Raw genomic sequence first — 14,260 nt, 5'->3', positions numbered from 1 at the left:
AACAGTTCCCAGGAGCCTTAGCCTGGGGAGGGTCTGTACACGCACACACATAACTGTGCAGCCACAGATTCACATATGCGCATGCATACAGGCACGCGCACAGAATAGTTGTTATAATTAATAGTTATAATGAATAAACGATGTTCTCCTGCCACTCAGTCAGCCTTTTCCTGTGATCTTTATCTGAAGGGGAGATGTGGCACCTATCAATGAGGTTGTGAGTGACTGGAAGATGTAATTAGTCAGATTGTTACAGTAAATGCAAATTTAAAAGAAAACAACTGCAGATACTCAAAATCTGAAATGGGGAAAAAAAACCTTTTGGATTGTGGCTAAGAATGGGTAAAACAAAGTGTTTTCCTTCCACTCCCCCAAATGAACTGCGGTCTCTCTCCCTCCCATCTGATCAAAAGCACTGCTTGGTGCTGAATCTTACAGGGAAAGGGTTCAGTCTTTGATGTTGAAATATCAAGGTAGAGTTTAGGAATAATCAGTTCGAAATAGCATCTTAATTCAAGGGAATTGATATGAGCTGGGGCTCCTTGTTATTCAGAATGAATGTATACAGGAAGAACTGTTGATGTCCCAAGGGTGTACAAATGCCAGCAGATACTCTGTCAGCCCCCACGATGGTGAAGTGTTGGAGGTCCCACAATGGTAAGTGTCGGAAGTCCCACGATACTGATTTCTTGGCAACCAGGGGGTACCATCTGAATCAAAATGAAACATGAAAAGCAGATACATTTTATAGGGCAGCATTTTTCAAGACAAGCAAATCAGTTCAGTTGAATTAGTGAGTAGAAAAAAAAGAGTTAAAAATGTGCAGAGAGATGAGTGAAACATTGATCTAACTTGTGAATGCTGCTTGGTTGATGCACCACAATTTTTACATCAAGCAGAATCTACATACTGAGGTGATCTGTGCTGGGGAGAGAAAGAGACGGGCAGAAGGTATCTGAAAAGCTTCCACAGAACACTGAAATAATCCACTTAAATGTTGACATCAATTGAGTCTTGTAGTATGGATATCTATTTATTGAATGATACAGGATGGAGTAGGCCCTTCCAGCCCTTCGAACCATGCTGCCCCAGCAACACCCAACAAACCTGATTTACCCTAACCTAATCATAGGAGAATTTACAATGACCAATTTGCCTACCTGGTATGTCTTTGGACGGTGGGAAGAAACCGGAGGACTGGGAGAAAATTCAGGTATTCCACGGGGAGGACTACAGAAACTCCTTACAGAGAGGCGCCAGAGTTGAAATCTGAACCCCAGAATGCCCTGAGCTGTAAGAGTGTTGCACTAACCGCTACGTTACTGGATCAGAGGATTTGAAACTAATAAGTAAATTGACACACAACTCAGCTGTAATGTGTGACTGAGTGGCCAACTCTATTATCTTAATCTCATGCGAACTGCAGATGCTCAATGTGTGCAGTGGGTTAAGAGGGCTTCGTCACTCTGTCTAAGGTGCTGAAAATGTTCTGAGCAGTCAGCTGGAACATTAAGAGATAGCCCTCAAATCTGAGGCACAGTCATTCACGTACTTGATCAGAACACACTTAAGCTGTTGAGAGAGTTGTTCCTTTTGTAGGTGTAGTTGCAGTTTGGGAGTTAATTACACATTTCAATCACAGTATGTGAGATGCTATCCTTTGCAGGTGAAAGACAGCACAGCAAAGTTAATTGCATAGTGGTGTTTGAGAAGAGGCTGATAATATGAGCAGCAAATCATCCACAGCTGATCCAGATCCACTTACCCAGTGGAAGATGGGGCACATTTTGTTTTCTGACTTGTCTCGGCGAGTCTTGACTCTCTAGGGATATTGCACCAGCATTGACTCCGTGTCCCTGGACACAGCTTGTGGGGGCAGAGTTATCCTCACCAATGCTGTTGTTTTTTGAGCCACTTGTTAAATAGGGGTTCTTGAGTTCGTATTTCTGAGAATTTGAGCTTCTCGTTACTCCTCTTAAAACGAGGCAGAGTAAATGGTGGAAAAATGTTCAGTTTGAAATATTCTTTTCCTAGGATCTTGTGTACCAGGGAGAAGGCAGAGAGTAATTGCTTGTCTTCAGTGGTCTAAGTAAAAGTGGTGTACCCTGACGGAACATGTCAGGAATGTGAATGTTGTACCCTTGCCAGCTTTCTATCCAATTAGTTTAAATGATGGGGTATGCACAGATTACAGATCGAAAGCACAATCTGCACCGTGACCACTAAGCTGATAATGAGAGTGGGTGTGTAACTGAGTACAGTCTCATTACCAAGAGTCTGAGAATGGGGGTGGATTGTGCAATGGAGTGAGTGTTATAACCAGGAGACTGCCTATGAGGGTGGAGTGTGTAATTGTAAAAGGGATAGTTACCAATGGTGTGTTATAGAGCATAATTGTTAGTCTAAAGCTCAAAGCACAATATAATGCCATGTTCAGAATCCTCAGCAATCCTGGATGTAGAACACATGCCTAAAATGACTGTTGTGTAGGTAGGCATGTACCTTCCCTCCCCCAGGTCACAAATAGTTGACATATGTACAGCCCATATATGCGGGAGACTAGTGGGGTTGATTTTCTGGCTCATGCAGGGATACAGACATCTCATGCCGTGTGGGAACTCAGTTTGTGGCAAGATTTGGATGGTTGAGTAAAATGCTCTAGTTTAACTACACATTGCCCCTGGTTGGCTCATACTTATTGCCTGTTACGCCACTGGTGTTTAAGGCAGCAATGAGGGTCCTCCATCTCTGGCAGTGTTCAGGGCTTCCTTCATCATGTCAGTAGCCTCCTGTCGATTTTTCGCTACTGTCAGACATGCTAGTCCCGGGTGGAGACTCAGGAGTACTGTCACACTCAGATATAGAAGAGTTCTTCATTGCTGTTTCTGTAACAGTATTGTTTTACCAGTCAGGGCTGTTAGCCCTGAGCTGAACCCCCAAACCTGGAGGACCAGTAGACCACTCTACCAGTCGGGGTTCTACCCTTTGACCTTTTTGGCATGAATGACCGTACCAAGAGCCAAAGCATAAAGCCCTGACTCCAGCCAACGTAGCTCTCCTCGTCATTGAGACACACAAGCTTCCAAACCCAACAACAAGATTGTGGTCCTCTTGGAGGTGGTTCGCCTATGTTTTAATTTAAATATATTGCTGGGCAGCTGCTTTCTCCAGAATGGAACTCTGCCATAACCTCGGGAGGAACTGCACTCAGTGGCTGTTGTGTAGACAGGTACTCACTGGTACGATCTGTAGTGCATTTTTTTATGCACTGGCCCAGATGGGTAATGCGCCTGTTAATCTGATCCAGTTGAGGTAAACATCTTTATCTGCCATGGCAAAATAACAATTCTGGTTAGTTTGCAGCTTCCAATTTGGTGTCTCAAGATTATTCACAGATATCTTCACGTTATTTTCAGTCTTAATGTACGTTCCAGGCAGCAAGTTGGAGGATGCCTGTTGGGGAGCAAGTCTGCACCCCAGATACTGGATTCATTGGTGAACCTGTGTAGGTTAATGATAAAAAGAATCAAACAAGGAGTTGAGGGCATGTGCAAGTGAGAATAATTTTCATGGGTACAGAGACCCATGGTGGTGGATTGTTCCCCTGGGGTCCGAAGTGTACTTGTTGGACTGAATGCTGTCATCATAGAATTGATATAATGAGTGCAGGTGGGGAGCTCTTCGGGGTTGCGAAATACAGCCATGATTCCCCCTCAGCATCCCTCTCCCAATGTGCCTGCTTCCAGTGGAGAAATTACACTTCCAAGAAAAACAGAATAATTATTTCCAGTGTGAGGTTATGAGGAATGAGTAAAACTTAATTCTTCAGGCCTGTCAGAGAGTTGGCATTGCCACAAACGTCTCGTTCTGGGGTGTGCTCCTTCAGGATTCTACAACTCAGTTTAAACCACACTCTGACCCAGTTTGCTGATAAAATTACTGCTTGTGGTTTTGGACTCTGCACAACAAATCCGTACAGAGCAGCACTACCAATTCTAGTTGGACGTGTTCCTGGAGCTTTTATCACACGTTCTTCTACCTCCAAACACCCCTCCACTATTAGTTGCCCCTGCTATCCAGACAGACATTGCCTCCCCATAACAACAGACTTTTAATTAGCTGATTAGGTGTGACGTTTGACTGTCAGTCAAATGGCATTGCATGCCATCACCAATATTTCTATAATAAAGAGACAGAAGAAATGCCACTATTTCTCAATATTACTATGATTTCTCTCCTGAAGTTGCTTGTCGTAGTATCCCAGAGATTAGTCTTTAATTCTTGGAGGTTCTGGAGGGCTGCAAACCAGTGGGCTTCAAAAACTGCCGACATGATAGCAGAGGCCAAATTATAATAAGGGTCTGATGAGCTGTCAAAGTCTTCACTCTTTCAGTAATTGACTTTATTTGCTTCTTGAAAAGGGCACATTATGAGTGAATATGCTGTGTTACGATATGATTAAATTGACGATATTAGCATAAAAATGTATTTATGTGAAAGAACCAGGCTCTGGGAGATAAGGGGAATTATTCTTAAGGACAGAATCTTCATTTCCCATTGATAAACCTGTAAAATCCTCTAGTGCTGGAATTGATAAATGCAGCTGATTGTGAGGTGATTAATCTCTTTGTCATAACAGCGGGATTCACATTAAATGGCATATACATTGAAATTGTTAGCTAGAGTCAAAACTGAGATAAACACATGGCAGTCAGTCCCAGTTATAACAGGGAAAAATAGCAGTAAATGCAGCTAGGAGCAGTGTGGCACAATTAACAGTCTTGAGCTAAGATGCTTGGTAACCTTTTATTGGAGATGTAGAAATCCTGATTCTATGGCAGATCACTGTGAGCTGCCTTAGGCATTTTTTCCCCAAGTTTTAACACAAACGTTCTATGAAAATGATTTGCTATAAAGGTGTTAATTGGGTTGCAGTGATGATCAGCAAAATTGTTTTGTAGTTCTGCTGTCTTCTATGCTAAATGCTCTGCTGGTGTCATCTTGAACTAAGGAGACCACCACTGTCCTCCATATGATCAGAAAGCCAAGTGAAGCTCAGAGATATTAATAGAAATTGTCACATAAATCCTGGCTGGTCTCCTATCTTTCTCCTTCCTTAAACTTGTCCACAGAACATAGAACATCGAACAATGCAACACAGGAACAGGTCCTTCATCCCACAATGTTGTGCCAAGCTAATTACTGTAAATTAATGACACCTAATCCCTTCTGCCTGAATATGGCTCATATCCCTACATTTTCTGCACATTCACTGGCTATCTAAGAGCCTCTTAAATAGCTGCATCTGATTTTCCTCCACCACTACCTCTGGATGCATTCCAGGCTTTCTGTGTGGAAAGCCTGTGCTGCAAATCTCCTTTGAACTTACCCCTCCTCACCTTAAATACATGAGACCATAAGATATAGGAGCAGAAGTAGGCCATTCGGCCCATCGAGTCTGCTCCACCATTCAATCATGGGCTGATCCAATTCTTCCAGTCATTCCCACTCCCTTGCCTTTACCACATACCCTTTGATGCCCGGGCTAATCAAGAACCCATCTATCTCTGCCTTAAATACACCTAATGACTTGGCCTCCACAGCCTCTCATGGCAGCAAATTCCACAGATTTACCACCCTCTTACTATTGTAATGAGAGATGCAGAGATGGCAGAGGAACGGAATGCTTATTTTGCATCAGTCTTCACAGTGGAAGACGTCTGCAGTATACTGGACATTCAAGGGTGTCAGGGATGTGAAGTATGTGCAGTGAAAATTACGACTGAGACAGTGCTCAGGAAGCTTGATGGTCTGAGGGTGGATAAATCTCCTGGACCTGATGGAAAGCATCCTCAGGTTCTGAAGGAAGTAGCTGGAGAGATTGTGGAGGCATTAACGATGATCTTTCAAATGCAAGCCCTCTGATATTAGATATTTTGACCCTGGGAAAAAGATACCAGCTCTATCTATGCGTCTCATAATTTGATAAACTGCTTGACCTCCCCTCAGCCTCCAGCACTCCATTGAAAGTAACCCTACTTTCTCCAATCTTTCCTTATGGCACATTGTGATAATGGCCTCTAATCCAGGCAGCAACCTGGTACATAAACGTGCCATGTATTTTCTACAACTTTAGGATTTTCATTGATTCAGTAGTAGTCCTGCCTTCAGTGGCCTAGGCCTTGTTGTTGTTCCTTTTCACGCCTTGTGGTGCATCAGGCAGCAATTTTTTGCCGTCTCTGTAGCATGTGACTGTTTTTTACAAGGCTGAGTTGCTAGCTCAATGCTCAACCCAGCACGGTTGGAAAGCGTGCAAGGAGCCCGCTGGATTCAAACTCTGGATCATTCACCTCAAAGTCCGGTGCTGAATCCACTGGCTGGCTAGCAGCCTAGGCCTTAAGGCCTGTAATTTCTTTTCTAACTGTCTTTACCTGCTCCAATCTTCTAGAAAGTACGCCCTAAGCTCTACCTCTCTGAGTTCCTTCCATTGTCCCTAAAGATAAAAAAAGCTTGATAATGACCCACTAAATGGCAAACATTTTGGTGATTTCTAGCTGCGTATCTTATACTTGACAATAATGCTCTTCAGCAGGGATTTCTTCACTCCATGGACCCAAGAGCCGGGGTCGACCACTGTGATCACTACTCCTTATTGCTATCCACTGATCATTTGCTGAGCGTAGGTTTGGATATGAAGTAGCATCCAGTCGTAAGAAGCCTGAGGTCCCTCTGTTGATGTTTCTTTGATGTTATTTGTAGTTGAGGTGTGAATAATACCTTCAAAGCTTCATCTCCAGCCTAGTCCTCAATAGTCTGGACAATGAAGTTGGGTTAACTCGTTGAAATGGCTGCAGTTCTTGCAGAGGTGGATTTGTCACACCAACATTTGTTGAAGAATTCCAGCACCATTATACATTGGCGATTGTGCTGAGGGGAGGGGGTTTATCAACAGGATTCTAGTGTCAGCATCAAGAGGATTTATTAGATTGAGCAATTACAATGGAAGTTTTTAAATCATATATTAATTATGTTTAACATATAGAATATAACATTATATGTTATGTTCTTTTCAGGTTCTAGGCTACGTCTGGAAGATTTTCCACCCCGAGTCATTGAGCATCCCTCAGATCTGATCGTTTCCAAGGGGGAGCCAGCCACGTTGAACTGCAAAGCTGAGGGACGGCCCACACCTATCATTGAATGGTACAAGGATGGAGAGCGAGTGGAGACTGACAAGGATGATTCTCGCTCCCATCGCATGCTGCTCCCCAGCGGGTCGCTCTTCTTCCTGCGTATCGTACACGGCCGGAGGAGCAAGCCGGACGAAGGCGTCTACGTGTGCCTCGCGAGGAATTATCTCGGGGAGGCGGTCAGCAGAAATGCATCCCTGGAAGTAGCGAGTAAGTGACTGGATGAAATGTACCCTCCCCATTCATCACACCACCTCCGGCCCAAGCAGCAATGAGCTGCCGTTCGTGAATTTGAGCAGCACTGTCTTTCATCATGAGATAGATGAGCAGAGTTGGAATAGTGAGTGAAACGGTGAAGGTCACAAGATATTCACAATAAGGAGTGGTTTGTTCAAGAAAATCCAGGGAAACTGTTCCCACAGTGGCAAAGGAATGCCACAGGTATAAGAGAATTGCCCAAGTAATCAGATGGCAGATGAGGAGAATTCTTATTTCTATTTGATTTGATTCAGTGAATCCTAAATCAGGACAAATCAATTCTATGATCTTTTCTGATTTAGGACAGTGGTCCTCAACCACCGGGCCGCAAAGCATGTGCTACTGGGCCGCGAGGAAACAATATGATTTGGCGATATGAAACGATATGAGTCAGCTGCTCCTTTCCTCATTCCCTGTCACGCCCACTGTTGAATGCACACGAGGTCATCTGTCGCCTAAACGCAATGATACCCTCTCGCCAGGGATCACTGTTTGGCCTCGGGTAACCGGTGAACTCGTGCAGCTGGTGAGAAGTGCCGTTGATACTGGCCTGGAGCGGACAGATGGGCACCGCCTCTGAACCTGTTTAGCACACCGAATGTTCGTGGGGAACACGGTGCTAAAATATTCACAGACGACCTAATTCAGGCTCAGGGTTTCATAAGTAGCAGAGCAGCTACCTCGCTGTGATCTACTGAAAGTCATCCCTTGAGCCAAACTTTTGTCGGCTGATAGATCCTACAAGGGGGGGGCGGGCACGCGCCCTGTCGCACTCCTCGCTCGGTTGGTCGCTCTCTCCGGACGGCAACCGCTGCGGCCCCGGTACGGGGACCTCCGGCCCTTACCTTGTCCTCTCACTGGTGTGTTGCAATGATTTTATATGTTCATATGAGGAAGATGTGTGCTGTGTGTTTAATATCCAAACATTACTTAAAATGTTATGATGCTATTGTCTTATAAGTGAGTTATAATTGACATCACTATATTCATGCGAGGAAAATATCCGCTGTGTGTTTAATATTAAATTTGTTAGATAAAAACCCTTTTAGAAACAAAATTGAGTGTATTAGCCACTTATCAGTGACTTATAGTTGATTTATCACCTATATTCCGGTCGTGATTAACATCCCACCCCCACTCCACCCCCAGTTGGCCGGTCCGCAAGAATATTGTCAATATTAAACTGGTCCGCAGTGCAAAAAAGGTTGGTGACCCCTGATTTAGGATTCACTGCCTGAAAGTCTTAACAGATTAAAGAGGAACTGTCAAAATAGAGCAGCTCAGACTTTTGCAGGACAGTTGGGAATTGTAGGGAAATGGGTCAACCTGAACTGATCTACAAAGACTAGCAGATATTTATTGGGCTGAATGGCCTTTTACCATGCTGAAAGATCCTGTGTTTCTGCAAATTGGATGACTTTGTTAATATCTCAGAGACTGCTATAGTGTGTGGGATGTGCACTTCACTCTCTTCCACTTACACAAGGAATACCTCTCTTGGAAAATAAAGTATTGCTCAATTTCCAATCCATTGCAGCTGGCAGCTGAGAGCGATACAATTTGGAGCTATCCTCTTGTCCTGAGCACCCTCAAAATCCTCTTCACACCGAGTGTTTATCAAATGTCATCTGGCTGAGTTAAGCCATTGACCAGGCCATCAATACCGCACGGTTGAGCATTGCTGCTTCCAGCTAGCAGAAGGCAAAGGGAGTGCTCACAGTGCATTAACACCCGAGCTGCGATGTCAGCATTTGTGAGGAGGTTCAGATACGCAGCCTGCGACTGACAGGCCCAATGCCACGAGGACAACCTCAAGCTGCAATCTCCCATTGTGCTGACAGCTCGTGTCAAAATATTAACCCCTTGAGGACTGCAGTTATTTTACTTCACAATGACAAGAGTTAGTCACATTTATACTTGGCAAATAAGCTGCCTGCAGTTGAATTCTCCTTGGGGCTGTGATGTTTGGTGATGGAATCTTTGAGTCTTTGACAATGCATTGCCTCCCACTTCAGCTCCCAACTGAGTTGCTTTCTTGGGTTGGGGGTCCTTCATTAACCAGCCTGTTGAGATGGATTCTGTCACTGTACTCGAAAACACTGTGGTGGCGATGCAGTATACTCAGAAGCCTAAAACTGGCGGAAGAGATTCCAGGAGCCAAGTAAATGTGAACCAGTTTGGAGTAAGGAGATGGTTTTCCTGGGGACTATTCTTTCATTGCTGAACTTGAGGGATACTAATAAAAACACAAAATGCTGGCAGAACTCAGCAGGCCAGACAGCATCTATGGGAGGGTTTTGGCCCAAAATGTCGTTATTACCTCCTCCCATAGATGCTGTCTGGCCTGCTGAGTTCTGCCAGCATTTTGTGTTTTTATTTATTTCCAGCATCTGCAGATTCACTAGTGTTGCCTTTGAGGGATACTAACACTGCTACCCCAATACTTCCATGCCATCATGTGTTGATAATCAATATGTGCCAAAGAGAAGTGGATTGGAAGCCTAGTTCCAGCGTACCCGTTGATGTATTCGACAAGCAGGTGGCTTATGTTAGTGGTTGCACCAGGCGCAGAGCAGGGAAACCAGTCAGAATGGACATTTGACGATAGACTTTCTCCCCTTTCCCACTTATTTCCAAAGCAGCCATCCTTATTTTGGGCATGAAATCAATTTCACACATAGCTATAATTCCCATTTGGTATTTCATGGGAACCTTAGTTTACAATCATTGAATCTTACAGCAAAGAGAATGGTTATTTGTTCTGCACTGAATCCATGTAAGGTGGTGTCATTTCAATGCTTTTTGTCCAGGATTGTGTTGGCAGATTGAAAAATGATAGGCCATCCACTTTGGTGCATGAAACAGAAAAGCTGCTTTTTATTTTAAAAAATGGTGAGATATTGGAATAGTTGACCTTTGAAGACACACAGGTATCCCTGTATAGCAAATGGAAAATGGAAAATTGTTATGAAAGGATTTGAGTAGAGAAGTAGGTTAGTCTTACTGGAATTACATAAGGCCTTGGTGAGACTGCACCAGGAGTATTACACACAGTTTTAGCCTCCTTACCTTTCAAGAATATATTTGGGCTAGAGGCATCATTGTGCTTCCTACGAAGTGGGCTTGAAATGAAACAAGATTTGAGCACGAGGCCTGCATTCTCTCTGGTTTCAAAGAATGAGAGGAGATCAATCTACCCTGTTTATAAGAGGCATAGATAGTGTGAATAGCAAAGTTTTTCCAAGGGTAGAAATGCCAAATATTGCAGGGCATTTCTTTAAGGTGAAAGCGTGGTGGTGGTGGTAGTGGTATCTGGTACAAAAGTGGTGTTTAAGAGCTATTCATACACAGGAACATGAAGTGAATGGAAGGATACAGATTATGTGCAGGTATCATAGGCAGAAGGGCCTGTTCCTATGCCGTACTATCCTATGTTCTATCTTCTATCCCATTAGATCCTATATCGTTCAACAGGCTGGATGCAGGGAGGATATTTCCACTTGTTGAAGGATGCAGAACCAGGGGTCACAGTGTCAGAATAAGGAGTCTGCCATTTAAAATTAAGATGAGAAGAAATATCTTCATTGAATTGTAAACTTTCTGTCATTTTGCAGCGAAAAGACAACTTTTTTGCTGTACCTCGTTACATCTGGCAGTAATAGACCAATTTCAATTCCAACTTTTGGAACTCTCTATCCCAGAGGGGTGTGGCATCTCAGTCATTCATTTTCTTTAAAACAAGGAATGTCAAATTCCTGGATACCAAGGAAAGGTTACGGGGATAATGCAGAAAAAATAAAGCTGAGGCAGAAGATCAGCAATGACCTTGGTGAATGGAGGGGCAGGGACAAAAAGCCAAATGGACTAGTCCTGATAATTCTTGAGTTCTTGTAGAAAGTGAAATATTTGTCAGAATTAAAATAATCTACATCCTATACAGGCATTGGCTTTTATATAATAAGACCGGAAGATCATAAGACATAGGAGCAGACTTAAGCCATTTGGCCCATCGAGTCTACTCTGCCAGTCCAAAATGGCTATTTTTTAATATCCCTGTCAACTCCCAATTTCCTGCCTTCTCCCCATAACCTTTGGCGCTCTTACTAATAAAAAACGTTCAACCTCCACTTTAAAATATACCCAATGATTAGTTCTCCCCAGCCATTCATGGCAATGAATTCCACAGACTCACCACCCTCTGGCTAAAGATATTTGTCCTCATCTTTGTTCTAAATGGACTTCCTTGTTATTCTGAGACTGTGCCTTCTGGTCCTTGACACCCCACTATAGGAAACATCCTCTCCATGTCCGCTCTTTCTAGGCCTTTCAACATTTGATAGGTTTCAATGAGATCCCCCTTCATTCTTCTAAACTCCAGCGAATACAGGCCCAGACCCATCAAACGCTCCTCATACGTTAACTCTTTCAATCCTGGAATCATTCTTGTGAACCTCCTCTAGACCCTCTCCAGTGCCAGAAAATCCTTTTTAGATAAGGAGCCCAAAAAGCTCTTGAAGGATCGGAGAAGTATTTGTAAAATGCATTGGAGACAGGAGGCTGGAAACAGAAAGATATGTCTGTTGAGAAAGGCTGGGCTTAGGTCTCCAGAAAGGAGCAGGTTGATATCTGAGCTCATAGCAGTTGTTCAAATTATGAAGGAGTTTTTAAAAGAAAATATTTCCACATGGGGAAAGGGGTTGGATGGGGTGTCCAACACCAGGAATTTTATATATACAGTGTCTATAAAAGCTATTCACTCCTCCTTAGAAGTTTTCATGTTTTATTGTTTTACGACATTGAATCACAATGGATTTAATTTGACTTTTTTGACACTGATCAGCAGGAAAAGACTCTTTCATGTCAAAGTGAAAACAGATCTCTACAAAGTGATCTAAATTAATTACAAACATAAAACACAAAATAATTGATTGCATAAGTATTCACCCCCTTCAAGTCAGTATTTAGTAGCTGCAACTTTAGCAGCAATTACAGCCTCGAGTTTGTGTGGATAGGTCTCTATCAGCTTTGCACATCTAGGCACTGCTATTTTTCCCAATTCTTCTTTACAAAACTGCTCAAACTCTGTCAGATTGCATGGGGATCGTGAGTGAACAGCCATTTTCAAGTCCATCCACAAATTCTCAATTGGATTGAGGTCTGGATTCTGACTTGGCCACTCCAGGACATTAATTTTGTTGTTTTTAAGCCATTCCTGTGTAGCTTTGGGTTTATGCTTGGGGTCATTGTCCAGTGATGATTTGGTGTATCATATTAGAGGGGGTGAATACTTAGTCAATCAATTATTTTGTGTTTTTATTCATATAGTCACTAATATATCCTTTGGGGAATTCCAAAGAAACCTCTTCACCCAAAATGAGCTTAGTGCAGAGCGTTAGCTCAAGGAGTAGTTAGTTGAGTTGACCCATTTAACATGTCAAAGAAAAATAAATTAACTGCCGAGATGCAAGGGTTAGGTGCAGGGTGAGGGGTGAAGTTGGTGTGCAATATAAATGTTAGTATAGACCAGTTGGGCCAAATATCCTGTTTCTGTATTGTATACTCTGTATAATTTCATGGGTACAGAGAAGAATGGATGTGAGGAAGTGATTACTTCTGTACGGAGCTGTTTGCAGCAGCAGATAAGCAGGTTGCAATGTAATGTTTGAAACTGCTGATTGTACATATTTAAACCATGCTACAAATACAGAACTCTCTCCTGTGTCTGTATCTGTTACTCACAAAGTTCTGACAAGTCAACATGTGCTACTTTTTTTTTTTTCATTGATAAATATTTTTAATTTTAATTTGGGAAGAACATTTTTTTCCTGAAATTGTGGCTCTGTGATATTGATGAAAATCTTGTTTATCCCCGGGTGTTAAATTCACTTGTGGTCTTGTACAACGCTTCATCGTACAGGTAACCTGGGTTCAATTCCTGCTGCTGTCTGTAAGGAGTTTGTTCCTTCTCCCCGTGACCGCGTGGGTTTCCTCCCATAGTCCAAAGATGTACTGGTTGGTAGGTTAATTGGGCATTATAAATTGTCCCATGATTAGGCTTGAATTAAATCGGGGGGGGGGGGGGAATAGCTGGGTGACGTAGCTCGAACGACCGGAAAGGCCTATACCGCGCTGTATTGCAATCAATCAATAAACAAACAAACAAATAAACTATCTGTTGATATCAAAAATTTTAATTGATCCAAAGAGATTTCAGTGCATTCCAAAATTATTTAATTTAAAAATGCTTTGGAAATCTAGTCATTGTTTGTAACGCAAAAAACACGGTATGTGATTCATACACAATAAGATCGCATAAGCACCAGTAAGGTAATCCAGGATCATCTGTTGTTAGCAATCTTGGTTGAAGGATATATATTAGCTGAAGCACCTTCTCTATATCACCGCCATGATATAGGGACATAGAAATACAACAAGGCCATTTAACCCTGGTATCTTGAAGATCCTTCTGAGGGCCTCAATGTCCCGAGGAAATTGTGCTCTCCTGAAGCACTGTGCTGGTGTGTTGCTCTGTAAATGCTCTGGGAGCTTGCAGTTTCTGCACTGGCCTCATTTGCCATGGCTTGCCAAAGTAATTGAAATGCCAGTATCCCTCTTCCACAAGCAAACACATGGATGAATAAAATGATCCATATAGTAGAAAATAACTTCCAATAAGTGTACTCATTTACTTGTTAATATTAACTGGCCAGAAGAATTACAGGATGTTGGAGTTGTTTCCAAGCTGTTCAGTGTGCAGAATTACATGTTTTCACAACAGGTCTAGTGGAGTGTAATGCCAGCACTGCTGCGAC

General features: G+C 42.9%; 1 protein-coding gene across 6 annotated transcripts in view; it reads left to right on the top strand.

The window, feature by feature from the left end:
- The window catches only part of robo3 (roundabout, axon guidance receptor, homolog 3 (Drosophila)), a 569,123-nt gene that overhangs the window by 299,692 nt on the left and 255,171 nt on the right, over nt 1-14,260 (top strand). For all 6 annotated transcript variants that reach the window (XM_073029734.1, XM_073029732.1, XM_073029730.1 and 3 more), the window contains exon 2: nt 7,074-7,400. In XM_073029734.1, the coding sequence (XP_072885835.1) occupies nt 7,074-7,400 (327 nt within the window). The remainder of the gene's footprint in view (nt 1-7,073; nt 7,401-14,260) is intronic.

Source organism: Hemitrygon akajei, chromosome 26 (genome assembly GCF_048418815.1).
Source record: "Hemitrygon akajei chromosome 26, sHemAka1.3, whole genome shotgun sequence".
NCBI classification, from domain to species: Eukaryota; Metazoa; Chordata; class Chondrichthyes; order Myliobatiformes; family Dasyatidae; genus Hemitrygon; species Hemitrygon akajei.
The sequence above is the reverse complement of the archived record's forward strand: the minus strand, read 5'-3'. Positions and strand labels throughout refer to the sequence as shown.